The sequence below is a fragment of the Molossus molossus genome, unplaced genomic scaffold, assembly GCF_014108415.1.
Source record: "Molossus molossus isolate mMolMol1 unplaced genomic scaffold, mMolMol1.p scaffold_m16_p_14, whole genome shotgun sequence".
Lineage (NCBI taxonomy): Eukaryota > Metazoa > Chordata > Mammalia > Chiroptera > Molossidae > Molossus > Molossus molossus.
Window position 1 is genome coordinate 50,389 of NW_023425349.1, and position 26,958 is coordinate 77,346.

The 26,958-nt window shown below is 61.3% G+C and overlaps 1 protein-coding gene across 1 annotated transcript in view; it reads left to right on the forward strand.

Annotated features, from left to right (window-relative positions):
* The first annotated feature begins 453 nt into the window (after positions 1 to 453).
* CCDC187 (coiled-coil domain containing 187) overlaps positions 454 to 26,958 on the forward strand; it is a 35,637-nt gene continuing 9,132 nt past the window's right edge. Inside the window, 15 exon segments of the mRNA XM_036261653.1 lie at positions 454 to 569; positions 902 to 1,407; positions 2,330 to 2,428; positions 4,417 to 4,509; positions 11,263 to 12,305; positions 12,565 to 12,659; positions 13,805 to 14,364; positions 14,739 to 14,826; positions 15,362 to 15,470; positions 18,636 to 18,748; positions 21,079 to 21,136; positions 21,894 to 21,966; positions 24,990 to 25,074; positions 25,622 to 25,732; positions 26,587 to 26,673. Coding sequence (XP_036117546.1) covers positions 454 to 569; positions 902 to 1,407; positions 2,330 to 2,428; positions 4,417 to 4,509; positions 11,263 to 12,305; positions 12,565 to 12,659; positions 13,805 to 14,364; positions 14,739 to 14,826; positions 15,362 to 15,470; positions 18,636 to 18,748; positions 21,079 to 21,136; positions 21,894 to 21,966; positions 24,990 to 25,074; positions 25,622 to 25,732; positions 26,587 to 26,673 — 3,236 coding nt within the window.

Here is a 26,958-nt window from a genome sequence, read left to right on the forward strand (position 1 = left end):
CGGTCCCCACTGCCGGACCCCAGCCCTGGCAGCTCACTCACCATGCGCGCCAGCCCCTGGCCCCCGTGTCCTGGCAGGACGGGGCGGGGCACTGCTTGAGCCCCAGCAGGGGTCGAAGGCCTCAGCCCCTGGTTGCTGAGTGACGGGTTATTGTGCTGTCACGGTTACCTGGCATTCTCTCCCTCTCCTCCAAGGAGCAGCTCAGCTGGAAGCCCCCAGGCCATTGCCAGGCTAGGGCTGGGCAGCCCACTGTGCCCACCCAGGTCCATGACCACCCTGAGCGTTTCCATCCTGGGCAGGGGACCAGGACGGCACCCGGGTGGTGCAGGGGCCAGCCCACCGGGAGCAGGAATGGAAGCTGCGCTGCAGACCTCGAGGCTGCCCTGCGGACGTGCCCAGGGCAGGTGGTGACTGCAGCTCACGCGGCCCTGCCCTGGCGCCTGCCCTGCGGCCATGTCCACCTGCCCGGGGACAAGGACCCAGCCTCACCCCAAAGGTGGCCAGAGCCACTGCCCCCTCTCCCTGGGCGCCCCGTGGAGATCAGCTGCCCAGGCCGGCACCGCGCCCAGGTAGTGCTTGGGCACCTGGCACGCCTTCCCCTGAAGGGTGTCCAGTCACTGTGAGGACTTGGGGGCCAGAGGGCCCTGCTGTGTCCCTTCTCCCTGAGCCTCAGTTTCCCAACCTGTGGGTTGGGCTGATCATGGTGCATAAGAAAAGCCGCGTTGTCGGGGTCTAGAGAACATCTCAGAGATGCCGTTCTGGGGGCACCTCCCTGGCCCCTGCACTTCCCGTCTGGGGGTGCTCTGGGAGGAGCACTGGCAGAACGAGGGGTGGGGAGCACTGTGGGACATTCTGCTGGGTCTCCACTCCTGACCAGCTGTGTCTGCTTCTCTCTCCCAAGGGCAGGCAAGCCACATCCACCGATAGCCGAGGATGACCTCATGGCTGCCCTGAGGTGGCCCAGGCCCTCCAAGCAGCCGGACGCCCCTCAGGGAACACCCTACGTGGTCTGGTCTGACCACCTCCAGAGGCCAGGCCCCCCTGGGCAGACCTGCAGCTGCCCGATATGGGCAGCCTGTGAGCAGTCCAAGGACGGGGACAGCTCCGTGTCATCCGGCCGCCTGTCCGGCTCCTCCGGGGGGCACAAGTCGTGTGCACCTCCCCACAAGCCCTGGAAGGAGAGACCCTCCCAGTGGCTGGGGTCCCCGCGACAGCACAGGAAGAGCAGCCCCCGGCTGGAGCTGCTGAGGGACAGGATCCGGGCCCAGGCACACGGGCAGGCCAGCTGTGCCTCCCTGGGCACCTCGCTGCCCTCCAGCGCCTCGCACACCCTCGGAGCCTCCGCACCTGCCCCCCAGAGGAAGGTCAGAAGGCTGAAGAAGCCCCCTCCAACCCCAGCCTACCCAGGTCAGTGGAAGCTCTTCCTGGCGAGAGATGAGGGGGCTGTGCTGAGAGTCTGGGTGCCCCAGGAGCCCCAGGAGGGGCCCACAGCCAGGGAGGCCGAGTGAGATGTCAGTCCTCCTGGAGGTGCCTCGGGCTGGGCTGTAGCACATGCAAGGACACGGCCTTGATGGACACGGGCCGGGGGCTGCTGGGAGCTGGGGGTGGCAGGGAAGGTGAGCGGGAGGGGTGGCCGCCTGGGCCTGCAGCCTTGCAGAGAGTCATGGTCAGGTGTGAGGGGACTTGGGTCAGGAACCCCTGGAAAAGCTTGCAGAGGGTTTCAAAGGTCCCCAGAGACGTGGCATGTGCCCGCCCAGGAGTGGCGGCGGAGGCTCGGGTCAGACCGAGAATTCAGAGAAGTGTCTCCACACGGCTTCGCCGGTAGCCGAACCGGCAGACCCCACCCTGCGTGCTCCCCACGGGGCAGGTGCACGGCCCCTCAAGAGGACGGGAGAATGTTTTCTATTCTTTCTTTTTTTTAAAATATGTTTTTGTTAACTTTGTGGGGTTTTTTTAGAGAGAAAGGAAGGGAGAGGGAGGGAGACAGAGACACTGACGAGAAACTTCAACATCAACCGGCCGCCTCCTGCACGCCCCCTGCCAGGATCGTGCGGCAGCCCAGCCGTGTGCGAGCCTGGGACACGAACCAGCGACCTCCTGGTGCATGAGTCACCAACACTCAGCCACTGGGCCGCACCGGCCGGGCAGCATGTTTTCTTCTAAAATTATTTTCAACATAATATCTGTATTTTTTAAAACTGTGAAGTACACATAACACTGACCATCGGCACTCGCCCGAGGGCACAGCTCGGCACAGGTCTGTGTTGAGGCTTTCGAGCGGCGGCCAACCAGAGCCCTCTCCTCACGACAACCTTTATCTCGGCTCCAGACTCCGGCGACCTGAGTGCGGCTGAGCTTGGAGCTGCAGACAAGGCGAGCGCTGGCCAGGAGTGCGAGCCCTCCGGGGTCTCCCAGCGCCAGGCCTCAGGTGAGCAGCCCAGCGGTCAGCGCACGGTGCGGGCAGCACGACGGGACCCAGCACTGGCCCTGCGGCTCCTCTCTCACCCTGTGTGACTGGCTCCACGGGGTCCCCACTCACACGCTGGGACACTGAGGATGAGAGAACCCAGCCAGGGAGGGGCACAGCGAAGACTGGGGTGCCCGTCTCTAACCCTCTGCCTCGCAGCAGGGGAGGGATGCGGGCAGGCCCTGCAGGCTGGGGCTCAAGGGCAGGGGCACGTCTCCTACAGAGAATGGGTGAGGTCTTGCCTGCACGACCACACCAGCCACAGGGGTCCTCCGGGCCCTGCCAGTTTCTGGGCTCATCGTTCCCTCTGTCCCACAGAGGGCCCTGCCCTGCCTCTGCCCGGCCCTGCCGGGGGCTGCGGAAGGGTTGCAGAGGGCCAGCAGGCTTCCAGACAGCTGCAGGAGGCCCGAGGGCCAAGGGCACCACGAGGGCGTGGCTCACTCAGCATCCGACCAATAGCAGTGGGGGAGGAAAGGCCGAGGGGTGCCTCTCCGGGGGGCCAGAGGGCAGGGACCAGGGCTGCTCTGGGCTCTGGCAGGTGCACTCTGGGGCAGGAGGGGTGGCGGGAGGAGGCTGTAAGATCTGGGAGACCACGGCCGGGGGAGGGGAAAGGGCCAGGGAGCAGAGCCAGGCTGTCCTGGCCCAGGGGAGCAGCGAGGGTTTTCTGAGGGGCTGTGGGGGAGGAGGACTGAGAGTCAGGTCCCCTGTGGTGTCGTGGTGGCCAGGGTGAGGTCAGGACCCCAGTGGGCGGCAGGCCTGTGTCTCGCCCCAGCCGACGCGGAGCCAAGTGCAGGCCCAGGACCGATGGAACCGAGGGCAGAGCCTGTCCCTGAGCCCAGCGGGGCACCAGCAGCTGCCCACAGGGTGCCCGTCTTCCTCCTCCTCCCTGCACCAAGACCCCGATGGCCTTAGCGCGTCCAGCGGGTCCCTCTCTCTGCCACACTCCACGGGGCCACTGGGGAGCATCAGCAAATTTCAGGACTTGGCCATCGGTCACTTGGGGGCCTCGGTGCCCATTGTCATTGGTCACCAGCTCTCGGCAGTCACGTTTACCCACTCCGTTTTAGAACCCTCCAGAAGCAGGGTGCGGGCAGGGCCTGGGTCTTTTTTTCACGTTGTGGTAAAATAGACAGAACAGAACAGGACATCTCACCCACCCTCAAGTGCACAGGTCAGCGGCACCGGGAGCGGTCACACAGCTGTGCAGCCACCACTGTCCTCGCCGGGACATTCTCGTCTCCCCAGACTGACTCCCCCCAGGCACCACCTTCCTGACGCCCCTGGGTCCCTCACGGGAGTGGAACCCCCAAGATGTGTCCTCCAGGCCCTTCCTGCCAGCGGGGTCGCACACTGAGGACCAAGGCTGGACTGGCCACCCCGGAGGCCTGCAGAGTCCTGGCCAGTCTCCCCGCACCCCTCCCGCATGAAGAAGTGGGGATGCGGCCTGCTCTCTCGCACTCCCTGGCTGGTTGGCTTTCCCCTGCTGTCCCTCACTCTGGGGCTTGGCTCCTACGCCCTCTGGGTCCCGGGTGCCCCTGACGGTCCAGCCAGGGGTGGACCTGGACGTGCGAAGGCCCCTCGGACTCCAGCTCTCACCCCTCAACTCCCAGGGAGGCCAGTGTCATGCCCTGGGCAGGTCAGTCATTCATCCAACAAACAGAAGCACCGAAACCCAGCTCCGAGTTGGGGGCAGGAGATGGACGTGGGCGGCTACTCCTGTCCTCTGGAATCTCGGCCGCCAGACCTTGGGAACTTGCGCAGTCAGGGAGGAGTGACGAGCCCACCCCGCGGTGGCCCCACGCAGAACACCGAGGGCATGTACCACGTGTGCCCCTCAGGCCCTGAGCACAGCAGCCACACAGGACCAGGGACCGGGGGGACCGGGCTGGGGGCTCCTGGGTACACATCACTGCTCACCTTCTCTGCCCTCCCCTCTTCTCTCACTGAAGTTCGACGGGAGAAAACCAAAAGCACAAGAAGTCGTTCCTGCAGAAGAGAGAAGGCCCCCACGTGGTCCCCCAGCAGGGCTGCCAAGGACAAGGGTAAGGTCGGCTGGGCGGGTGCAGGACACGAGCTCATGGTCTGGCTCACTGGGCACCCACAGTTTCCAGTGCAGGGTCGCTGGCTGCCGGTGGCCACCTCAGCGCTGTGTGCATGGTGCTCCGGGGGGACATCTGGACCAGCAGGACTTGAGCTTGACTGGGGGGGTGGTCTGCTGTGACGGAGGAGGGGCAGTGTTGGCATCTGCACCGCGGGTAACTAGAGCCATCCCTGCGGCAGCGGGTGGGTCCCCAGTGCAGGGGCCACCCCTTGTGATGAAGGGAAAGTCCACAACCCAGGTTCAATCCCAAGGCACTCGGTCACGCTTCAGCACATGTACTGTCTGCTCCTCACGTGTACTGACGTGCGTCTGACAGGCACGTGTGAAGGTGGGCCCGTGACAAGTGTGGTTGACAGTGTGTCTGCGTTTTCACCGCGTGGCTTTACGTCACCAGCTGTCCAGGTTCTGCTGCCTTTGGCATGGGGAAGACTGGTTAGGGGAGTGGGCTCCCCGATGGGCCTGCTTTGGGGTTCACAGTTCCAGGTAGCAGCTCGCCTGAGCACTGGAGGGGGGAAGGCCTGGGCATTGCCCACTCTCTCGCCCCAGCCTTTGGGGATGTGGAGCCGTCACGGGGCGGGGGGGGGGCAGCTCTGTTAAGTGGTCTCGGTGGCCGTGGGCCGTGGGCTGGCAGTCAGAGCTCTTTCTAACTCAGGGCTGGTGGGTGTGGGTGCCCAGCCTGGTTATGGTTTGTGGGGATTGTGGGATGAACAGAGAGGGGCTGCTCTTGGGCTGGCTGTGGGTGGGTGGGCACCGAGGGAGGTAGCGTCCTCTGGGGCGTCCTTGAGGACATGCCTGGTGGTCGGGTGAGTGGCCAGCCCTGACGCCTGGCCTGCGGGCCTACACTCTTGGACATCAGCTCCCGTGAGCCCACGGCTCTGCTTGGGGGTGTCTGGCTCGCTCTCACTGTGCCGATGAGGGACCTGAGGCTCTGCGAGGTGCAGCAGCCTGCCCGGAGCCACACAGGTGAGCCGGGACCTGACCCCCAGCCCCAGGCCTGTGCTCCTCACGGGAGAAGGCCCAGCTGTGCCTACCGGGACCACCCCGGCACCCCCTCCCTCCGCGCCTGGGCTCTGGGGCCCCTCTGGGGACACTGCTGACAGCCCCCTCGGGGGGCAGAACCCCACTCACTGGAGCCGAGACAGCTCTGCTGGACCCTTAGTCTAAGCACGAAGCACTGGGGCACAGCTTTCGAGCTGCTCCAGCACATCCCCGCGCCTCAGTTACCCCACGGCATGAAATGACAGTCCCGACGGGAAGCGGGCGGTGTGTGCTCTGCCCACGTTACCACACTTCTCTGTGCCGCGCTCACGGTGCCCTGAGCGGCTGGGACGGTGAGGCTGGGCAGTCGTGTTCATTCAGCTGGCGTGAGGCTATGTGGGGGAGAAGAACCCCACTCACACGGGAGAGTCAGGGGTGCTGGGAGGCAGGGAGAAGGTTCCAGAAGCCCCAGTGAAAATGCAAAGATATGACATTCTCTGCATCGCCTCCCCCAGCCCTCGGCTTTTTGGTTTGTTTTATTTTAATGGCTCACTTGAAAAATGACCTGGTTTCTGCCCGACACTGGGTCAAAGGGCGTGCCACGGGCCGCATTCATCATCGTCACCACCCAGTCACCCTGACGGCGCTGACCATTAGTCTCTGTCAGCGGCGAAGTCACAGCTGGGCTAAGGAGACATGGGTGTGGGTTCAGAGGTCAGAGTCACGGGACTGGGGAATCGGATGAATTAGAAATTTGCTGTAGTTAACAAAAAATTAAATCACAATAGTCATAAAATATTCATCCATCCGGCCGGAGGAAAATGAAGCCCAATATTTAATTTCAGATGATATCACCTCACTTTGCATTTTTTATCATAGATGAGGTCGGCCCTGGGACTCTGACAGGGCACCTGGGGACTTCATCCATTTCCACAGATTAAAAATCCTCTCGTAAAAAAATTAATTGCCATTAAACTGCTCAGCAGAAGAAAAAATGTGCCCATCAGGACCCATTTATTGACCTGGACCTGCTGGCAGGCTGATGGGGAAGCCGAGTGCCCACCGAGGGAGGGGCCTGTGGGCGGGGCCGAGGCCGAGCCAGCAGCAGCCCCTGGGGGGGCACCGGGCCCAGCGGGAGGGGCGTGGCCTTCTCCTGGGCGCACAGAGTAGTCTCGCCCGGAAGCCCTTCAGAACCCCCTAGACATGCTACCTCCGATGGCCCAGCCCCAGAGACCTCAGCCACGGCCTGAACCTGGGACTGAAGAAGCAGGAGGGGACCAAAGAGCCAAGCTCCCTAGAGGCCACGCCCCCAGGAAGGACCCTAAGGCCACACCCAGGCCACGCCCTCTAGGAACAGGACCCCGGCCCTGACCTCTTAAGTCACACACAACCACCTTTGTAAACAGCCACAACCACCACAGATGAGCCCAGAAAGGGCAGGACCCTGCTGGCTCAGAGCAGAGCCAAAGGCTGGGAATGCCCACCTGACCACATCCGGGGGTAGCAAGGCCCCTGACCATCTGGTCGCCTGCCCCCGGGGTCAGCCCTCTGGATGGTGTCAGCTGTACAGCACCCTCAGGTGGCAGAAATGCCCCTTTCATGGGGGGACAGGACAAGTATTAGCATGGGTGGTCTTATCTCCCCTGGGTCTACCCTGGGCTGGTCCCCAGGGGAGGGGCAGTGTGTGTGTGTGTATCTGTGAACATGTGTGTTCGTCTGCATGTCTGCATGTGTACATGCACATGTTTCTGTGTGTGTTCATGTACATGCCTGCATGTGTACATGTGCACATGTTTTGTGTGACTGTGTACATGCACGTGTCTCTGTGTGTGTGCATGTGTGTCTGTGTGTGCATGTGTGTCTGTATATACATGCCTGTACATCTATGTGTGTTTCTATGTGAGCATGTGTGTACCTCTGCGTGTGTGTATATGACAGTGTATCTGTGTGTGTGCATCTCTGTGTGCATGTGTGTCTGTGTATGCATGACTATCTTCTGTGTGACTGCGTCTGTGTGTGTGTGTGCGTGTGTGTGTGCAAGGTAAAGGCAGGGCACTTCTGCCTCTGCCAGGGCCCTGGTGGACGGGTTTGTAATGACGGTGGGGCTGATATTACATTTAATGCGTGTAACCTGGTATTATGAAGTAAAGCCTTGATAAATGGTATTTATCATATGACAACGATTATTTTAAAAATCACGTTAGTGTTTGGGATTCACCATCGTGGTCCCTTGTCCTGCCAGCCTGGGCCTCTTCATGAGCCCCCCCACCCCCTATTGTCACTGAGTCTCACCCACTTAAAACCAGATTAATTTCCTTCAGCTCAGTGCAAAAGATCAGCTATGACACTATCCTCCCACTTGCCCTGTGTGGGCTGGTGGCTCATGATCACTTTCATTATCATTATTGGTCAGCATTTGCCAAGCGCGTGCCGTGTGTCTGGGCCCGTGCTGAGGTCTTACAGACCGAGCCACAGGGAGCAGGTTTTATTACTTTATTTCCTGAAGAGGAGACCGGGGGTCAGGGAAGTCAGATCATCCTGGGACTCGGCCCTGTCTCTTGCTGGCTGGTGGTTGGGGATGTGGCTCTGCCCCACAGGGTCCTGGACAGGAGGGATTTCACCCCTCAGGGAGCATGGGAACTGGTCTCCCAGACTGCATGGAGCCGCTGACCCCCCACCTGGGCCAGCATGTGGAGGCCCTGGCACCCGCTGTGTTTTCTCTGTTCAAGATTCTGAGTTGGTTGGTGTCAATGCCTGGAGGAGAGGCCGAGCTGGTGAGGGGCTGCGTGGGTCCCCTCCCTCCCTCCCAGGCTCCAGAGCAAGGCACCCTCAAGAGAGCTGGCCCCCACCTTGGAATTAGGTAACTTGTGCCTCTGGCTTGGGCTCCACCCTGCTCTGCGCTGCCATCTGGGGGTAGGCGGGGTCCCCACATCGCCAAGGAAGGAGGTGGCATCAGGTGCTGGAGCAGTGACTTGTCAAATGCCCTTTGAATCTGCCATCAGACGGGGGCTTTGGGAAACCCTTATAGTTAAAGCCCTAAGGGACTTCCGGTCAAGGTAAATGCAGTATCCGTCCTCCCACAACCACATCAAAGTTGCAACTAAACTACAGAACAAACACCATTCAGAACCGCCTGATATCGAGCTGAATGCAAGTCCTACAACTACGGAATTAAAGCAGCAGCCACATGGAGACTGGTAGGAGGGCAGAGGCGGAGGGGCTGGTCCCACACCCACGTGTGGCAGATAAAAATCAGAAGGACACCTCGGCTGGGAAGGTCCTCCCTGAGGACTGAGGGGTCCCCGTCCCACACCAGGCGCCCCACTCAGGGTTCCAGTGCCAGGAAGAGAATCCCCATCACTTCTGGCTGGAAAAACCAGCAGGAACTGACGCTCAGGGAGGCTGAGGCGGCTGGAGCCCCAGGCAGCTCCTTAAAGGGCCCGCACACGGACTTATCGGACTCTCTCCCTCTAAGCTTGGAGGGGAGGCAGCTCGAGGGGCACCAGAGACATACAGGGAAGAACTGAGCTGTTTGGCACTGGAGTGAGGGCGAGAGGGGGCTTTCTACAGAACAGATGTGCTGTCAGAGGCCTTTGTTCCTTTGGTGAGCCCTTCCCTGGGGCAGCAGACAGACCCCATATCTGGGACTCCAGCACCCTGGCTCACACTGCAGACCCCGCCCCACCCAGTTTTCGGACCCACCCAAGCTGTTGCCAGTTGCTTCACCATAGGATTGGCCTGTCTTGGATCCTGCTTCAGGTTTTTTCTAAATTATTTCAAACAAGCAACATCTGGTCTCAGATAGCCCCGTACCTCTCGTTAAGTAATACACAGAAACAAACACAGGGAGGCAGCCAAAATGAGGAGACAAAGAAACAGGTCCCCAATGAAAGAACAGAACAAATATCCAGGAAAAGAACTAAACGAAATGGAGATAAGCAACCTAACAGATGCTGAGTTCAAAATGCTGCTTATAAGGATGCTCAATGAACTTAGTGAGAACCTCAGTGAACTTAGTGAGGGCCTCAAGAGCATAAAAAAGGACCAGTCAGAAATCATGGATGCACAGTCAGAAATGAAGGAGGCACTAACTGAAATAAAGAATAATTTACACAGATTCGATAGTGGAATAGGTAAATCCAAGAAGCAAACCATCGATTTGGAATATAAGGAAGCAAAAAATGCCCAATCAGGACAGCAAAGAGAAAAAAGAATCCAAAACAATGAGATTCTAAGGAGCCTCTGGGACAACTTCAAGCGTGCCAACATTCGCATCTTGGGGGTGCCAGAAGGAGAAGAGAGAGAACAAGAAATCAAAAACCTGTTTGAAACAATAATGGCAGAAAACTTCCCTAACTTGGTGAAGGAAACAGACATACAAGTCCAGGAAGCACAGAGAGTCCCAAACAAGGTGAACCCCAACAGGCCCACACCAAGACACATCATCATCAAAATGCAAAAGATTCAGGACAAAGAGAGAATCTTAAAAGCAGCAAGAGAAAGGCAGCTAGTTACCTACAAGGGTGTTCCCATCAGACTGTCAGCTGATTTCTCAAAAGAAACTTTGCAGACCAGAAGGGAGTGGCCAGAAATATTCAGAGTGATGAGAAGCAAGAACCTACAACCAAGATTACTCTATCCTGCAAAGCTGTCATTTAGAATCGATGGCCATATAAAGACTTTCCCAGACAAGAAAAAGTTAAAGGAGTTCATCACCACCAAACCATTATTATATGTTGAAGGGTCTTTTTTAAGAAATAGATAAAATAGCCCTGGCCAGTTTGGCTCAGCGGTTAGAGCGTCGGCCTGCGGTACAGAGAGACCCGGGTTCGGTTCCCGCTAAGGGCACGTATTTCGGTTGCAGTTTGTCCCCGGCCCTGGTTGGTCGTGCGGGTGGCAGCCACTCGATGTGTCCCTTCACGTCGATGTTTCTCTCTCTCTCTCCCTTCCTCTCTCTCCCTCCCACTCTATCTGTACAAAAAATGGAAAAATATCCTCAGGTGAAGATAAAAAAAAAAAGAAAAGAAATAGATAAAATATATGAACAAACAAAATGGCCATGAATACATATCTATCGGCAATGGATTCTACAAACAAAATGAACAGGCAGAGCAGAAACATTCTCATAGATACAGAGAACATTTTGTTGGTTGCCAGATGGGAGGGGGGTTGGGGGAATGGGTGAAAAAGGTGAAGGGATGAAGAAGAACAAATTGGTTGTTAGACTGATGAACCTCAAAGGGAAAGGGGTTGGGGGGTGGGAAGAAATTAACCAAAGAACTTATACGCATAACCAATGGACACAGACAACAGTGTGGGGAAAGGCAGGAGGGGGGTCGGAGTGGGGAGGAGGGGTCAGTGGGGGAAAAATGAGGAACATCTGTAATACATTCAACAATAAAGATTAAAACAATAAAATAAACCCTAAGGACAGGATTTCTGTCCCTGAGAGGCACCGTCTGGCTCCTGGGAGGCGGGCAGGACCCTCTAGGTTTTCCTGACCGGGAAGCAGACTCCCATCCCCCAACTCGTGCTCAGTGTTCACCAGGTGCCCAAGCGCAGCCTCCCGTCACCCTGAGGTGGCACCTGCCCCTGAAGCCACCTTGGACACAATGATGAGTGCGGAGGCCCAGAGTGGGGCTCCTTGGGGCAGGGGGCAAGGGTGCCTCTGAGCGGGGGCCGGCCCTGCTCCCCCTGTGACTGCTTGTCTTTGCAGGAGACACGGAGAAAGAAGCTGCAGAGAGCCCCACCTCCCGTCCCCGGGTGCCCCGTCCAGCCTCTGTCCGCAGTGACCCGCAGGTGTCTGCCAACATGCCCCACCTGGCTGCCTGCGACCAGATGGTGACCATCCACTCTGCCATGGCCATCCTTCAAGACCTCCGCCAGCAAATCCAGACAGGGCTGGAGCTGGCCCAAGACCGCCACCTCCGGGGGGCGCGTGAGTGCCGGCCGGCCGCTCTGTGGCGACAGGAGCTGGCAGGGAGGAGGCGCCAGGGCCTCTGGACTGCGCCGGATGTGAAGACCCCCCTCTCCAAGAGTCCGCGGGCCCCGACCAAGGGGACGCGCTCCTCCTCAGAGAGAACCGGGAGCTTCCCTGCTGGGCTGCGCTGGAGCACCCTGGGCAGGTGCGAGTCCTATCCCCAGAGGACCTGGTCAGCCCAAGGACGAGACCCCACCTTCCAGAGGCCTGGGAGCCCCCCTGAAAGGCTGAGCTACTTCCCTCAGCGGCCCTGGAGCGCCTCGGCCGGGCAGAGGGCCTGGGCCAGTTCGGAAGACAGCGAGGCCCCCGCCCCAGCGCCATGGCACCCTGTGGATAGCGCCTCCTGCATTAAGAGGGCTGGCACCCCCTTCAAGGGAAGAGGCTCCCTCCTGCCTCCCTGGGGAGGAAAGAACACCTGGCCCAGGCCCGCCCAGAGCACCCCTCGGATGGCACCTGGGAAGGAGAATGAGGCCCGGCTGCCACCGCCCTGCCCAAAGCCCCGGGGGCTCCTGGGCCAGGCTCACAGCCCTGAGTCCTTGCGGCAGGTCATGCGCCAGAAGGCTCTGGCGCGACGGCAGCAGGCCCTGGAGGAGAAGGCCTCGGCCATGCGGGCCCTGGGGCTGATGGACCAGAGGCTGCAGGACGTCTACAGGAGTCAGAGGGAGGCCATCCTGGCCAAGGCTGTCCCCAGCAAGGCTGTCCCCACCAAAGCCTTCCCCGTGGTCTCCCAGACGACCCCCAGCATCGTGACCTTCGTTCCGCATTCAGCGCCGTCCGGAGTACGCACCAGGGTCGGGTCGGACAGGGTGTTGTCAGCTCAGCCACGGCCGTCACTCCCTGGAGTCCCCAGATGCCCGCCTGCCTCTCTGGGTTGATGGGGCTCTGTAGGGGTCCCCCATCTCTGTCCCAGCCCCTAAAGTGGAGACCCTGAGGGGTCCAGCCCGAGACCCCGGGGAGTCCAGGGCCAGCCCTGTGGCCGAGAGAGGGTGTCAGGTTCTCCTGGCCAAGGTGGGCTCCAGCTGCGTCCTCCTGTTTCAGGGCCTCGAAGCGTCTGGGGGCCTAGGGCCGCCCGCGCTGCAGTGGAGTAAGGTGACCTCCGGCATGGTGCTGGGGGACCAGGAGGCCCCGGGCAGGTGAGTGTGCGGGTGTGGGGCTGCCCCTCCTGGGCGGGGCTCCTCCGGGGCAGCTTCCCGGGCTGCGCAGAGCCAGTGACCTCAGAGGTGAGAGTCACCGAGTTCACTTCAAGTGAGCATTTCAGTGGCTTTGAGCACTTTCGTTGGGCAGCCGGAGCCTCTGCCTTGTTCCAAACCTTTCGTGGCCCAGAGGAACCCCCCCTCCCCCCAGCCAACCCCAGTCTGCTCCGTGTCTATGGACCTGTCTGTTCTGGACGTTTCCTACGGGAAGGACTACAGCCTGGGGTCTTCGATATCGCTTCTCTTGCGGAGCACGTTGTATCAACCCCGTTGTGTCGTGTGTCGCGACTCGGCTCCTCTTCGGGGCTGAATGACATCCACTGTGTGGATGGACCCGTTTGGTTCATCTGTTTCCCTGCCGTGGACACTGGGCTGCGTCCACCTTTGGCTGTGGTGAACAAGCTGTGCACATGGTGTGCAAATCCGTCTCTGAGGTCCTGCTTTCGAATCTCGATGGTGTGGATCCGGAAGTGGGGCCTCGGGCCAGGTGGTGCCCCGCCCGCCCCTCCGAGGGGCCGCCACACGGGTCGCACTGTTCCCGCCAGCAGAGCCCCGGGCTCGGTGCCCCACGGCCTCACCCACACTCTGTTTTCACAGTAGCCGTCCGCAGGGGTGAGGTGGCCCTCACTGTGGTTTCGTGTGCATTTCCCAGCGATCACTGGTATCGAGCATCTTTTCACGAGCTTGTCAGCCGTCTCTGTGTCTTCAGAGGAAAGGCCTCACGAGTCCTCTGCCTGGTTTTGATCGAGTTTTTCGGTTTTCTTGTTGAGGTGTGGGAGTTCTGTGTTCTGGGTTTGAACCCCCGGGGGTGCCTGGTTTCAAACGCCCTCTCGTTCCGCAGGGGTTGTTCACTCTGTGCCCGTGTCCTCGGGTGTCCAGTCTTACGTGGGAAGCAGTCTGACTCTTCTGTTTCTTTTGTGTCCTGTATTTTTTGGCGTCACGTCCAAGAAACCACTGCCCGCTGCCCTTGCTCTGATAGCCGTGCAGCCATAAGGGTGCTCAGGCACCGTGAGCACATGGGGCAGCACCCCATGCTCACCCCTGCACACGCGTGTCCACACATGGCCTGTCCCCTCTCCCCACAGCTTCTGCCTGTGTTTGGACAGAGCTTTGAACCGTGACGAGACTCTGGAGACAGGAGGCCCCCAAGAAGGCTGGGAGGGTGCCCCCCTGCTCCTGTCTGCCAGCTCCTCCCTGGGACCCCTGAAGCTCCAGGACCTGACCCCCCGGCACACGCGCCCGGGGCTGTGCATCTACCTGGACCCTGAGGAGGCTGAGCGCCTGGGCACGCCGGGCCCGCTGCACTTCCGGTACAAGCAGGCGCGGCTGCAGGCCCTGGAGACCATGGCAAACATCCTGAAGCAGAGGATCGACATCCTGACCTCCAAGCTGCTCAGGTCCGAGGAAGTGGACACTCTTGAGGACCTGGTCTCGGAACTGCCGCCCCCGCGCCCAAGCACCGTGCCTGCAGCCCCCACCCCTGCAGCGCCAGCCGGCCCCGGGGCCTTGGTGCCCAACAGGAGCAGAGGGGCCCCCTGGGGCAGGGCAGACATGCCAGCCCGGCCGCTCCTCTCTCCCACCTGCTTCCCAGACGGCGAGATGCTGCTGTGGGGCCCCCGGGGCCACCCGGCCCGCAAGCCCCGAGGTACGACTGGCACCCAGGCCACCAGGGCCACCAGCCCTGGCGGTGGCTCTCACTGTCCCTTGGCTTCTTCCCCCTAAGGGGGGACATGATGACAGTGTCACAGTTGTCACCAGGAAGGTGGCATCAGGAAAGGCACACACTCGACCTCCTGTCGCCGCTGTCCTGGCTCTGGCTGGAGGAGGAGGGAGGCCTGGTCCCGAGGGTTCCATGCCTGTCCCCCCCGCCCAGCCTCCCGAGGGCAGGCCAGGGACAGGACGAGGCACAGGGGACCCGAGGCCGCTGGGCCCCTCCTGCTGTGTGGGGCGCCCTCCCTCGTCCCCCAGCAACCCGCAGCCGCTCCCCTCATCCAGCGCCTGGTGCCCATCTCTCCAAAGGGTCCATGGAGGAGGTGTGTTCGGAGCTGGGCAAGAGGCTGGCGAGAGACTCGGCTTCCTTCCAGGTCCTCAGCCCCTTGGCCAGAAGGTAAGCCCACGAGCACCCCGCATGTCCCGGCCGGGCTGTGAGCCGCCAGGGAGCTGCTCCGGGCCCCCTGTGCGCCAGGCGGTGCTGCGGCCCCTCTGTGGCAGGGAAGGGAGCAGCCCCAGGATACACGCCCAGGGAGACATGTGGCCACACTTCCCCGTGTCATTGGTGTGACTACCAGGCTGGGTGTGCGCAGGGGACACTGATACAGGTGCAGGTCCCAGATTCCATGTCCGCGTCAGTCCTCACGACCTCTCAGCCGCAGAACCTGGCGCCTTCTCCGCGCCCCCAGCACGGGCTGCGGCCTTCTCCGGGGCCACGTCAGACAGGCCCCCCAGAGGACACTGGGTCTAGTTCCACACAGATGACTGGCCTCGGGCTGGGGTACTGGGGGGCCTCTGGCTGCCCCATCATCTACCTAGTCAGCCCAGCCTGGGCCTGGTTTGGGGGACTTTCTGCTGTCCCCACCCTCACCTCAGGACTCCACAGTCCTGCCCCTTCCTGTCCTCTGTCCTCTGGCTCATTTTCCCCCCAGGGGCCAGGTCCCTGCTCTGTGCCCCGAGCCCCTCTCAGCCATGACTCGTCCTCAGGAGTCCTTCCTGCCAGCCCAGCCCCTGCTCCGCTTTGTTCAGGCTGTCTGCCAGGTCAGCTGCTCCCTGGCTGGGACGTGCCCTTCCCCAGGCCGCTGCGGCCTCTCCCCTTCTGGGGTCGTGAACATGCTCAGCCTCCTCCTCAAAGACTCCCCTTGCCGGCCCGCCGCCCTGCCGCCCACCCAGCGTCTCCTGGTGGCAGAGCAGGCAGGGCCCCACCGTCCTCCTCGGTGACCAGCGGCGCCCTCCCGACCCCCAGCCCAGCCCGTCCTCCCTGGAGGCCACACCGCCCGGGAGGTTCTCGGACCTTCTGCCCCTCTCACCTCTCTGCCTGAGGCCGAGCTGCCTCCAGCAGTCCCTTCCCTTACGTGGCTACGTGTCCTCTGGGGCCCTAGCCTGGACAGGTCAGAGCTGAGGGTGAGGGGAGCTCCGGCGGACAGCTGGCCTTGCCTGTTGCTGGCATCACCCAGAGCCCACCAGTAACACCTGGGATGGAAGCCAGGGGCTCCTCACCTGGTCTGCCCCGTTTGGGCACCTGGCACTGGGGCCTGGGAGGGTGTGGAGCTTACGAGTAGAGAACCAGACGGGAGGGTGGACACCGTGGCTGGGGCATGTGGAGTGAGGAATGCAGATTGGAGGGGTACATCTCTGGGGAGAAGGGAGCCTGGTGCCCCCTCTACGTGGGGCTGCCCGGGACCCCAGGGTGGGGGTAAGTGCGAATCCCAGATCCGTGCTTCCAGCTGCTGACCTTTAGCAAAGTCACATACCCCTTGCCAGCCTCGGAGGCGCCCCTGGGCAATGGGGTTGATTCCCCAATAGCACCTCCAACCCTCCCCTTTCCTCTGGGGACATCTTCTGGCCTGTGCACCTCCCCTGCCTGTCCCCCCAGGAATCCCCACCAACCCTGCCTCCCTGAAGCCCCCCTTGACCTCACTAGTAGAGGGGTGTTGTGTTTGGTACTTTGGGGTGAGTCTTATCTTGCCCCCCTTCCCCACCTACCCAGGCCCAGCCCCGTTCAGCTGGTAGAATTGAATTGTTTCCACCAGTAGGGGGCAGCATTGGTATGGATTTCTGTGTCTTCCCAGCACAAACCTTCAGAAGGGGGGAGGGTGGGGAGGATTCTGAGAGGTTAATGTTGGAGCCCCAGGCTCCAAGGTAGATACCTTACACCTGCCTGCCCTCCTGGTGCTGCATGGCCAGCAAGGCCCGTGGGCCCCTCCCAGGTCCAGGAGCTGAGGGGCAGAAGGCTTGTGGCCTCCAAGGCATTTCCTACCCCCACCCCAGGCACTCGCACCTGGGCACTGAGTGCCCCTCTCCCCCAAGGCCCTGACCAGTTCCCACAGGCAGAGGCGAAGCCATCCGTGAGGCTGCCCCATGACCAGCACCTTGGAGTGTGGGGATCAGGGAGCCAAGGGCTTGCCGGCCCCTTGAGAGTTTGGGAAGGGAGCCCGGGCTGTCCCTGCTGACAGGGACACACTCACTGCTCACTGCTTCGCAGGTTGCAGCTCGGTGGCCACGCCCCTGGTCACCTCTCCCACTGCCCAGACGCAGGGATGACAGTCACAGCTCCCCCTGAGCTGTTTGGGATCTGAGTAGAGGGTGAGCCCTCACCTCCCACCTGTCCTGCCGGGACCATGGTGCTCAGTGGAGGGTGAGCCAGCCAGTCGCTGAGGGTGCTGGGTTGGTCCATCCAGCGTCTCTGGAGGAAGAGGTTGCCCAGGCCCCTGCCCAGCTTTCAGCACCTCCAGGAGAGGGGTCCTCACCCCATTTTACAGGTGGGAAAACTGAGGCTCAGGAGGGGACGTTGCTCAGGTCCCATGGCTCGTGGGGGGCAGGCCAAGATTCAGACCAGGGCTCGGACGCAAGAGGCCACGGTCTTTCTGCTCTGCTCACTCTCTCGTCCCCCCGTTCTCCAGTCGTCCCCTGGCCCACCGGCCCTCCCGAATCTCGTCCTCGGGGGTGGGCTGTGGGCAGGACTCGGGTGCACACTGAAGTCTGAGGACCACTGCCCTAGAAAGTCCAGACCAGGGGTCAGCAAGCACCAGCACGCGGCCACGTTCCGCACTGCCCCGAAGGGCTGAGTCCCCCACAGTGAGGGACTGGGTGGCCGCAGAGCAGAGTTACTGTTGGGTCCTTTCAGGGAAGTGCCTGCTGTACACTGTGGAGGGAGACGCGGGCTCTTCAGTCAGTGGCCATCCATGGCCGTCCCTCTGACCCATCCTCTGCCAGGATGGCTCCTCCCTGCCATCCCTGATCGGGAGGAGGGAGGGAGCGAGAGGGAGCTCAGAGCCCTGGCGGGTTTGGCTCAGCGGTTAGAGCATCGGCCCGTGAACCAGAGAGTCCCGGGTTTGGTTCCTGCTGGGGGCACGTACCTCGGTTGCAGTTTGTCCCCGGCCCTGGTTGGGGTCGTGTGGGAGGCGACCAGTTGATGTGTCTCTCTCACATCGATGTTTCTTTCTCTCCCTCCCTCCCGCTCTGTCTGAAGATAAATGAAAAAAAAAAAAAAAAGAGTGAGCCCAGAGAGGACCCTGCAGTGATCCGGTCCCTCCGCCCCATCCACGGCCCTGTGCCGGCAGTGCACCCCCCTGGGCATCCACAGGGCCCCCGGGAATCGGCCACAGGCCCGCCCATGACCTCCTCGGCACCTGCCCGCCCCAGGGCTGCTGGCCTCTCTGGGACACTTGGTTGTCTCCCTGCCTGACTGCGGGCTGTCGGGGTGGGGACCAGGCACAGCCAAACTGAACGGCAGCTGGCACACAGCAGGTGTTCAACAAGCACCTGCCCCGGCCCTGAGGGCTGCTGGGGGGGCCAAGCCCCCCCAGTCTCCGTGACCACAGGAGTGTGTGCACAGCGTCTGTGGTCACTTCTTGGGCTCCTATGTGTCAGAGAGGACAGGCCGTGCACACAGGGACACAAGCTCAGCGCCCAGGGCAGGGGTGGCCTTGTGGCAAAGGACACTCCAGTCCTGCCCCAGTGCCCACGGTGGCCGGGGAAGCCAAGCCTCGGCTGCCTGTCCCAAGTCACTGCCTCTCGGACGGCCCCGCAAGCCCAGGACACTGCCGGTGTCGGCACCTGCAGGCCCCAGGCCACCCACTTACCTGCCCTCCTGGCCCCTGGCTGCAGTCCTGCCCTGGGCTGTGTGACTGACGGCCCAGACCCCCCCCCCCCGCTAGCTGCTCCTCCCTGCACCCCGCTCACGTGTACTTTTGTGTGTCCCAGCTCACACAGGGTGCCAGCCCCGCCGGACCCCACCTGCGGCTCCCTGTGGCTGGAGGAGATGCCAACGGCCAGAGGGGTGGGCTTGGCCACACCCTGGACCCTGCGGAGCTGCGGTAAGGGCAAGCCTGCGGACAGGCCCTGGGCTGGCTGGTGGGGTGGCTGGGGAGGTCCGACCGGGACCCCCTCCACCGCCTGCTGCTCCAGTGAGGTCCTGCGGGTGTAGAGAGAGGCCTTTCCGTGTGGAAAGCATCCGTGTTTCAGTATTAAAGTGTTCTGGAGGCTTTAGGACCCAGCTGCTTCCCTGTGTTCTTGCCATTCCCGCGTGAGGGGTATTGCTTCGAGGGACACCCCACCCACTCACCCCAGCTGCCACCTCCCCGTATCCGTGTCTGCCCCAGTGTGGCAGGGGAGGCAGCCCTGCCCTGTGAGGGGCATGAGACCAGAAGCAGGAACCCTCCCAGCACCCCACAGGGAAAACTGTCAGGTTGAAAGGACAATAGCCCTGAACTTTGGGCCACAGATGGGGTCTGGAAGGTGCGAGCCCCTCGAGGAACACTCAGTGGGTGGCCTGGGTGCCAGGGCAGAGACGGGCGGAAACTGGCATGAACAGCTACCTTCTGCAGGGCCAGGTCACAGACCCCCCGGGGAGGGGGACCCGGCCAGGCTGCCCCACCCCAGCCCACCCTGTGGCCTCAGGGTCCCCAGGGGGCCGGCCACACCTGCTGTGCCCTCGGAGGAAAGGAGCCGGGACAGAGGTCCCCACCCACCTGAGAACAGCCCTCCTAGAGCCTCGCGGTCTGGCCGGCCGAGCTGTGAGCTGTTGGCCGGGCCTGGCAGCTCCCACAGGCTGGCGCTGGGCGGGCCAGGTGGCTCCCTCCAGGGTGCCCGTCCAGGCGTCGCTCTCGCGGCCTGCTCTGTGGGCGCCCCTCTGTGCATCTGCCTCTGGGTGGTCACCGCCAGCACGTGGCAGAGTGGGGTCCAAGCTCAGCTCTGAGTCGGTCAGCTCCAGCTTTCATGCGTGGACGCGGTGCTGTCCAATAGAACCTTCTGGACTCCACCGCGCCCGGCGCTGCCTGACTCTCTAGACCTAAACACCTCACACCACGCCGTCCAACAGAACCTTCTGGAACGAGGAAACTGCTCTAAACGGCGGGCTCCCCGTACGGCAGCCACCAGCCACGTGTGGTTCCGTGACCACTGAAACGTGGCCCACATGGCTGCAGAGTGGGATTCTGCCCCTTCTTTCCTTGGAATTGAGTGTGAACGGAAGCAGACCGGTGGCTGCCGCTGCCGTGGGGCTCAGACACTCCCAGCCCGACTGGCACGGTGCCCTGTCAGCTCCACTCCGTGGGAGGCCGTGACCCCACACCCTGTGACTGAGCACACCCCTTGTCATCGTCGTCACTGTGACTAGCGATAGCAGCACCCCGTTATCATCATCATCACTGTGAATAGCAACAGCCTCTCAGTGGATCCCGGCTGCCAGGGGCTTGGGTGGCACGTCGGCTAGGTTCTCGGGGTTCCTCCACAACCGTCTCAGAGGACTTGAGGAGGCCAGTGTCATCCTGCTCAGCGGGGTCACTCTGAAAGTCTCAGGGGCTGCCAGCTGCTTGGCCATCCAGGGCCATGCCCATGTCGAGGTCACAGCGGAGTGTCCAGGGGCACACAGCTCGTGTCTCCCTGTCAGGGGTGCTGGTGTGACCAGAGGTGACCAGGAGCTCCCCGTGCTTGTCCCACAGGGCCGGGGGCCCCACGCCTCTGCAGCTCTGGGTACCCGGGGGAGGCTCAGCGGCAGCGTAGGCGCAGGCTTGGTAAGGTTCCCAGCACCTTCTCTGGGTCCAGCCTCTGTCTGGGACACAAAACAGAAGCGAGGGGTTTTCCCTCCTCGAGAACTTCAGCTCAGAACACACTGTAAACCAATCCCTAAAAGTACCTTCCTTCCCACGGAGCCAGTCTGCTCGGAGCAGGAGGTGGCACCCCCAGCCTCGCCCCAGACGCTCAGTGCACGTGTGGTGGCCAAAGCCCCGCCTCTCATCTCGGCTGGGTGCCCGGGGTCTCTCGACAGCCCTGGGCTCGCCCCTGGGCCCCTGTGTCCACAGCTCTTCCCCAAGTGGGGAGGTTGCCCACAGGCTGCTTTCTGAAATGTGGGCCCTGCCTGTGCCCCGGGGAAGAGCCCCTCGATAGGCCACGGGGATGCTCGTTTTCAAACAGAAACAGGACGCTTCTCCCCACTAGTGTCCTGGGGGCTCCTGGCTGGGTTGACCATCTGAGCCTCCCGCCTGCCCATGTCCTGGGCTTGTTGGCACCTGAGCCAAGGGCTCTCCGTTGGAGCTCAGCAGCTACAGTGCACAGGACGCTCACACCCTGGAGAAGTCTGCCCAGAAGGGGAGACCCCACCCCTGAACCCGCACTGCCCAGCCCCTACGCCCGCCCCGTGCCCCAGACAGGCGGTGCTGGCTGGTCAGGATGGTGCAGAGAGGACCCAGCCCAGGGCCAGCAAGGTGAGTTCCAGGAGGGGGTGTCTGTGATCTGGTTTGATAGGACGCACCTGCTCAGAAGTGACTCTGTCTTCGGTCTGAGAACCGTTGATGGGACGTTCTCACCCAGCACCTTTCAGGAGGCAGGCCCACGAGAGCCACCGAACCCAAGGAGCACGTGGGCACACGTGTCTGTGTGTGCAGGCGGGGGCCCTCAGACCACACAGCACAGCCACCGCAGCCCGTTTCCCTTTCTCCCCCTCTTCCTGCTCTGGCATCACACCTGCTGGGCAATGCAGCTCCCCAGCCCGCTGTCCAGCCCCACACACCACGGAAGGCTCCCGCGCTGGCCTTGCTCTGTCTGCTGGACACCGGCCACCCTTCCCTCGCCCAGCCCTCTCTCAGGGCAGGGAAGGAGGCGCCCACATGGAGTCTCCTGAGACTGGAGAGGTGCTGGGCTCGGGCTCCTTCCCGGCCACTGGCTGGAGGCTGTCTGTCCCTCCACCACACACACCTGTCCTTACGGAAGCTGGTGGAAAGGCTGCCCCAGGCCAGGCCAACCACAGCTTCAGGCCTGGTGGGGCTGCAGCTGCCTGGGACCCGGACCCAGAGATCTCTCGGAGCAGTGCGACAGCCAGACCAAGGTGCGCCCAAGGCTGGGGACGGTGGTGCCGCCCAGTGTAGGAGGTGGGGTGGGGGTCTCGGAAGGCAGGGGTGCCGGTGCCGCTGGAGCGGAATCCCAGGCGCTTCCACCTGGCAGATCACACCCGCCCCTGTGCAGAGATGCTGCTGCTCCCGCCTGCCCGGGGCCGAGGAGGGACGGGAGCGTCAAGCCAGGAAGTCGGCCTCTGCGGGTGAGTGTCCTGAAAACAGCCACGTTCCAGGTGCTTAACCCCAAGCCCTGCTGCAGGCAAACCACGTTCCCTACGTGGACACCAAGGGGAAACTGAGTCACGCACCCAGTGGAGGCCCAGAGAGACGGAGTGACGAAGCCCGAGGTCCCGTCGTAAGGGTGGAACTGGGATTGGAAACAGTCTAGCTGATGCCAGAGCCTTGATCCGGCCCCGGGCAACACAGCTCCTGCTCGTGGGGACTAGCTCGGGCCCACAGAGAAGACAGCAACTGCACATGGTGGGTGCCATCCCCCCACACCTGGGCCGGTAACCCTGGGTTACCGCAAGGAAGCTTTCGGTACAGGCTGGGTGAGAGCCGTGGCCAAGTAAGGAAGAGCATGGTGTCAGCCAGCCCCGTCCACTCTGCTCTGGGACGGAGTGGGTGCCAGCTCCTCCCGCCCTGCTCCTGGCAGACCTCCTTCGTGGCCCTCACCATCTCCCCAAAGCCCTGGTTATACCCCTTTGGGAACAGGGAGCCCCCATTTTCAGGTCCTCCAATACGCCCTCCTCCGTCCCTGGGGGCGGCTTCCCCTGAGCCCCCCCAAGTGCTGGTGGGAAATGCCCAGCCCACCCTCACACCGTGGGGTGTGCTGGCAGGTCTAGAGCTCTGGGGCGCTGGGCTGGAGGGCAGACCCTGCGAGCGCCCAGCCCACAGCCAGGACCACCTGCGGCTCTGCTCCTGTAGCAGTTTCTGATTTAATGGCACCATGGTGTGACTCTGAGATTGGGTCGCCCCAAAATCTGGTCTGTCTTGGCAGAGGGTCCACGTGCTCTGGAAAGGAATGTGTCTCCTGCTGCTGTTGGTGGAGGGCTGTTCAAATCCACTCTGTCCCCCGGATTTTCCCACAAGCTATTGAGGGAGGGGCCCGGGCACGGCCCTGCCGCTGTGGCTGAGCCGTCTCCACGCAGTGCTGTTAGTTTTTGCTCCGTGTCCTCGAAGCTCTGGAGTGGGGCCAGGAATGTTTAGGGTTATCACACGCTCCCGATGACCAGACCCCTTTGTCATTACGTCACGGCCCAGGCGGGATGCTTTCTCCTGGAGGAGGCTGGTCCGGCTCCTCGTTACCACCACGGGTCCCTCCACCCTCAAACTGTTTCCAGTGCAGTTCTTGTGGGCAGCACATCGCAGATCTTGCTCTATTTTTCTCTTATCCGAGCTGGCGATCTCTGTCCTTCGGTTGTGTCCTTTACACATTTACACTTAGTGTGTCATCTGGCTATTTGTTTTCTTGTGTAATCTGTCCTTTGCTTCTCTTTTTCTGACTTCTTTGGGGTTAAATGACCATCTTTTCACGCTTTCATTTTATCCCTGTTGTTGGCTTAGGCGCTGTACCTGATATTTTAGTGGTTGCTGTGGGATCTCTAGTATATATAATACACACGCTGTCCATCCGCAGGATACCGATCATCTCACCCAGAGCTGAGGCTCTTCATAGGTCCTTGTCTCCTTTTCTGGACTGTATGCAACTCTTCTCATGCGTTTTATTTAAAACAGTTTACACACTCTACAACACATTATTATTTTAAACACTCAACTACCTTTTAAAGTTTATATATTTCAAGTACATATATACACCTGTATGTATATACGCCTGCACCTGTCCATATATACCCCTGTATGTATACATGTTTTTTTGTTTGTTTGTTTTTTAATCCTCACCCGAGGATATTTTTCCATTTTTTTGTACAGATAGAGCGGGAGGGAGAGAGAGGAAGGGAGAGAGAGAGAGAAACATCGACGTGAAAGGGACACATCGAGTGGCTGCCACCCGCACGACCAACCAGGGCCGGGGACAAACTGCAACCGAAGTACGTGCCCTTAGCGGGAACCGAACCCGGGTCTCTCCGGACCGCAGGCCGACGCTCTAACCGCTGAGCCAAACTGGCCAGGGCTGTATACATGTTTTTCATTACCCACTGCTCTTCATCCCTCTGTGTGGAGCTGGATTTCCTCTCTGGCATCACTATCTGTCTGCCTAAAGGACCTCTTTTAACGTTTCTGGTTGTGCTGTTCTGCTGGTGACAATTTATTCTAGCTTCCATGTACTCTGCCCTACGACCCACGAGTCAGGAGGCTTTGCAGCCTGGCTGGTAGAGACAGACATAATCCCCAGCCTTCTGGTTTGGTACTGAAGGCTCCAGGGGGACAGGCCACAGATCTCCAGGTCTCTCTGTATGGCTCTCTCCTCTCCGACTCTCCATCCCACCAGCTCTAGCTGCCTTGGTCTCTCCAGACAGCTCTGCCCCTCTACCTCAGTTTCCCCTCCCCACACTGCAGCTGGGAACTTCTCAAGGCAGTAAGCTGTAACAATCACGGGTCTCACCTAATTGGTTTTTTGTCTCTCAGGGATCCGTGTGCAATGTGCCCGATGCGTGCGGAAAACCATTGCCTTGCACATGTGTGTGGACACATCTGCATATATGCACACACACAAGTACTTTTGTGTTTAGTTATTTTCTTAGTTTTCCTCGGTGGGACATTAAATGCACAGTCCAACCCCCTTTACTCTCTCTTAGAAGCACAGGTCCTCACATCACCTTCGTAGAAGAACAGACGCCGTTTCTCATCACACCCAGCGCCGCAGGGCAGCCAGCAGCCGTCAGTGGCCAGACAGCTGTGGAAGCTGGGAGTCTGGGCTCCGATGTCACCCCACCCGCTTGGTGCTGCACCTCGAAAGGGTCGCTCTTTCTTTCTGGGCCTCAGTCTCTCCTGTGGAAGTGAAGCAGCTGCACTGAGTCGTCCTCGGGTGTCCTGTCCTTGGGTCTGGGCCTTGGCATGGTCAGTGGGTTCACACAGCAGAACTGCATATCAGGGCACAGGCGACAGTCAATCCTCTTGGCATGGCCTCATGACCTGGTGCAGAGCTGTGAGTACGTGGGGGCATTGAATTGCCCCAGACATCCTGCCCGGAAAGCCCCCCTGTAGAAAAGCCCCTGGGACGCCTACGTAAGGCGACCATGGCCTGTTTTCCTTCTGTCCTCAGAGCCCATGCAGGAAGAGAGGCCTGACCAAGACCCCTCGCTGTTGCCCCTGGCCAGGCTCTACCCTCAGGACAACCCACTCACCAGGTGCGGGGAGATGTCCTCAGAGAGGAGGAGCATGGGGGGTGCCGGGGGGCACTGCTCGCCAATAGTAGATCCAGATTCTTCCTGGGCTGCCTCTCCTACAGCCTGGCCCCGGGGGCTCCACAGTGGGTCCTGGATGAGGGAGACTCTGCCTGCCATGGGCATCACCCACCCTCCACCCTTCCTCCTGCGGGGGGGGGGGGGGGCAGGCACTTTGACAGGCTGCTCTGGGCAGGGCTGGCCCCTGCGCCCAGGTTGTACAGCACCAGCCTGGCCGCTCTCAAACCCTCTGGAGCACAAACCAGGCCAAGACGATGAGGACCCCGCACCGTCCTCGGGAGTTCACCGCTGGGAAGGGGGCACGACATGGGGATGAGTGGGGTGGGCAGTCCAGGAGGGCTTCCTGGAGCCGCTGGTCTCCCCTGCGCTGGGCTCCGCTCCCATCGGAGAGGCCGGTCCGGGGCGCAGCCCGGTGGTCTACCCCGCCCCGGTGGGGCCTGGCGGGGTTCCCAAGTGCCGAGCCCAGGCTTTAGGCCACTTCGTGCTTCAGATGCTGGAGCAGAGCCCCGGGAACAGGAGCTGCGGGCGCAGCACAGGCAGGGCTGCTGCGCCTGCGCAAGAAGGAGGAGGCCGACAAGATGCGCTGGGGGCCTCGGGGCAGGTGAGAGGTGAGCGCATGCGCGTAGCCACGTCGCCCAGCTCCCGCCTGGCCTGCTCGAGTCCTGGTCCTGCCCCGGGGTCTTGTCCTGCGCCGGCCCTGAAACCCTTGCGGAACAAACAATACTCATCCAAATAGCACTGGGTGTTCGCAGAAAGTCAGATAGGGCAGTAAAGTGAGAAGTAAATCCATGAATGTTAGAGCCATCGAAGCCCACCTCACCTGTTTCCCCGTCTGTCTCGTCAGCTCTTGCAGAGGGAGCTGGGCCCCCGGCTATTTGAGCAGCACCTGTAATGGACAACGCAGACTCACCTGAGTGTGCACTTGACAGTCAGGACAACCTGTCCGTTCCCTCCATGACTGCCACTCACACAAGGTGCCCAGCGCAGAGGGACTAACCCCTCCTCCACCGCCCCTACAGCTGGACCTTCCGACTAGAGGGCTCATCCAAGACATCATGTCCTTAAAGTAAACTCCTAGGATGGAATTGTGTCAGTGACAATGCTTTTTTTTTTCAGCTTCTTGCTATTGCCATGTAGGCCTCCCAAAAGATTGTCCAGCAGTTCACCAGGGTGCCGGGCTGTTCTATCCCACACCCATCGCCTTCCACAGAGGACCCCTGGGCTGGGCTGGGGCTGCAGGTGCTTCCTCTCTCAGACTCAAAAAAGGTCATGGGGGCGGGGGGGACTGGCAGCCTTGTCCGGGTCCATCAGGCCCCCCCAGGGCTCCCCACCCTGCGCACGCATCTCGGCCTCCTCCCGGTGTCCTGCGGCAGGAGGGGGAGCCCAGGGCTGGCCATGCCTGGTCTTTCACATCCACTGGACCAACTTGAGGCTGTCCCCTTGCCACCACCCCAGGTGTCTCGGCAGCCAGAGGAAAGATGCCACACAGGTGGTCTTGGCAGAGAAGCTGCAACAGGCCTCGGCAACCTGGAGCAGGAGCCGGTGAGGCCAGCTTGTCCTGGGAAGTGGGCAGGTGGTGAAGACTGAGCTGTGTGATCATGTGATCACAGCTTGAGAATGCCTGAGTTCTGGAGCCCTCAGCACACCCCAGGCTGCCCGTACATCGCCTGCCTGGACTAGGGAGGTGGGGGGTGGGGGTAATTCCAGGGGATGGCACAGGAGGAGACGCCCACAGAAAAATGCAAGTGACACTGTCCGTAGGGCATGGCTTCACTGGTGAACCGTGAGGAGGACTTAGAAGGGGATCCAGTTATTACAGAACAGGCC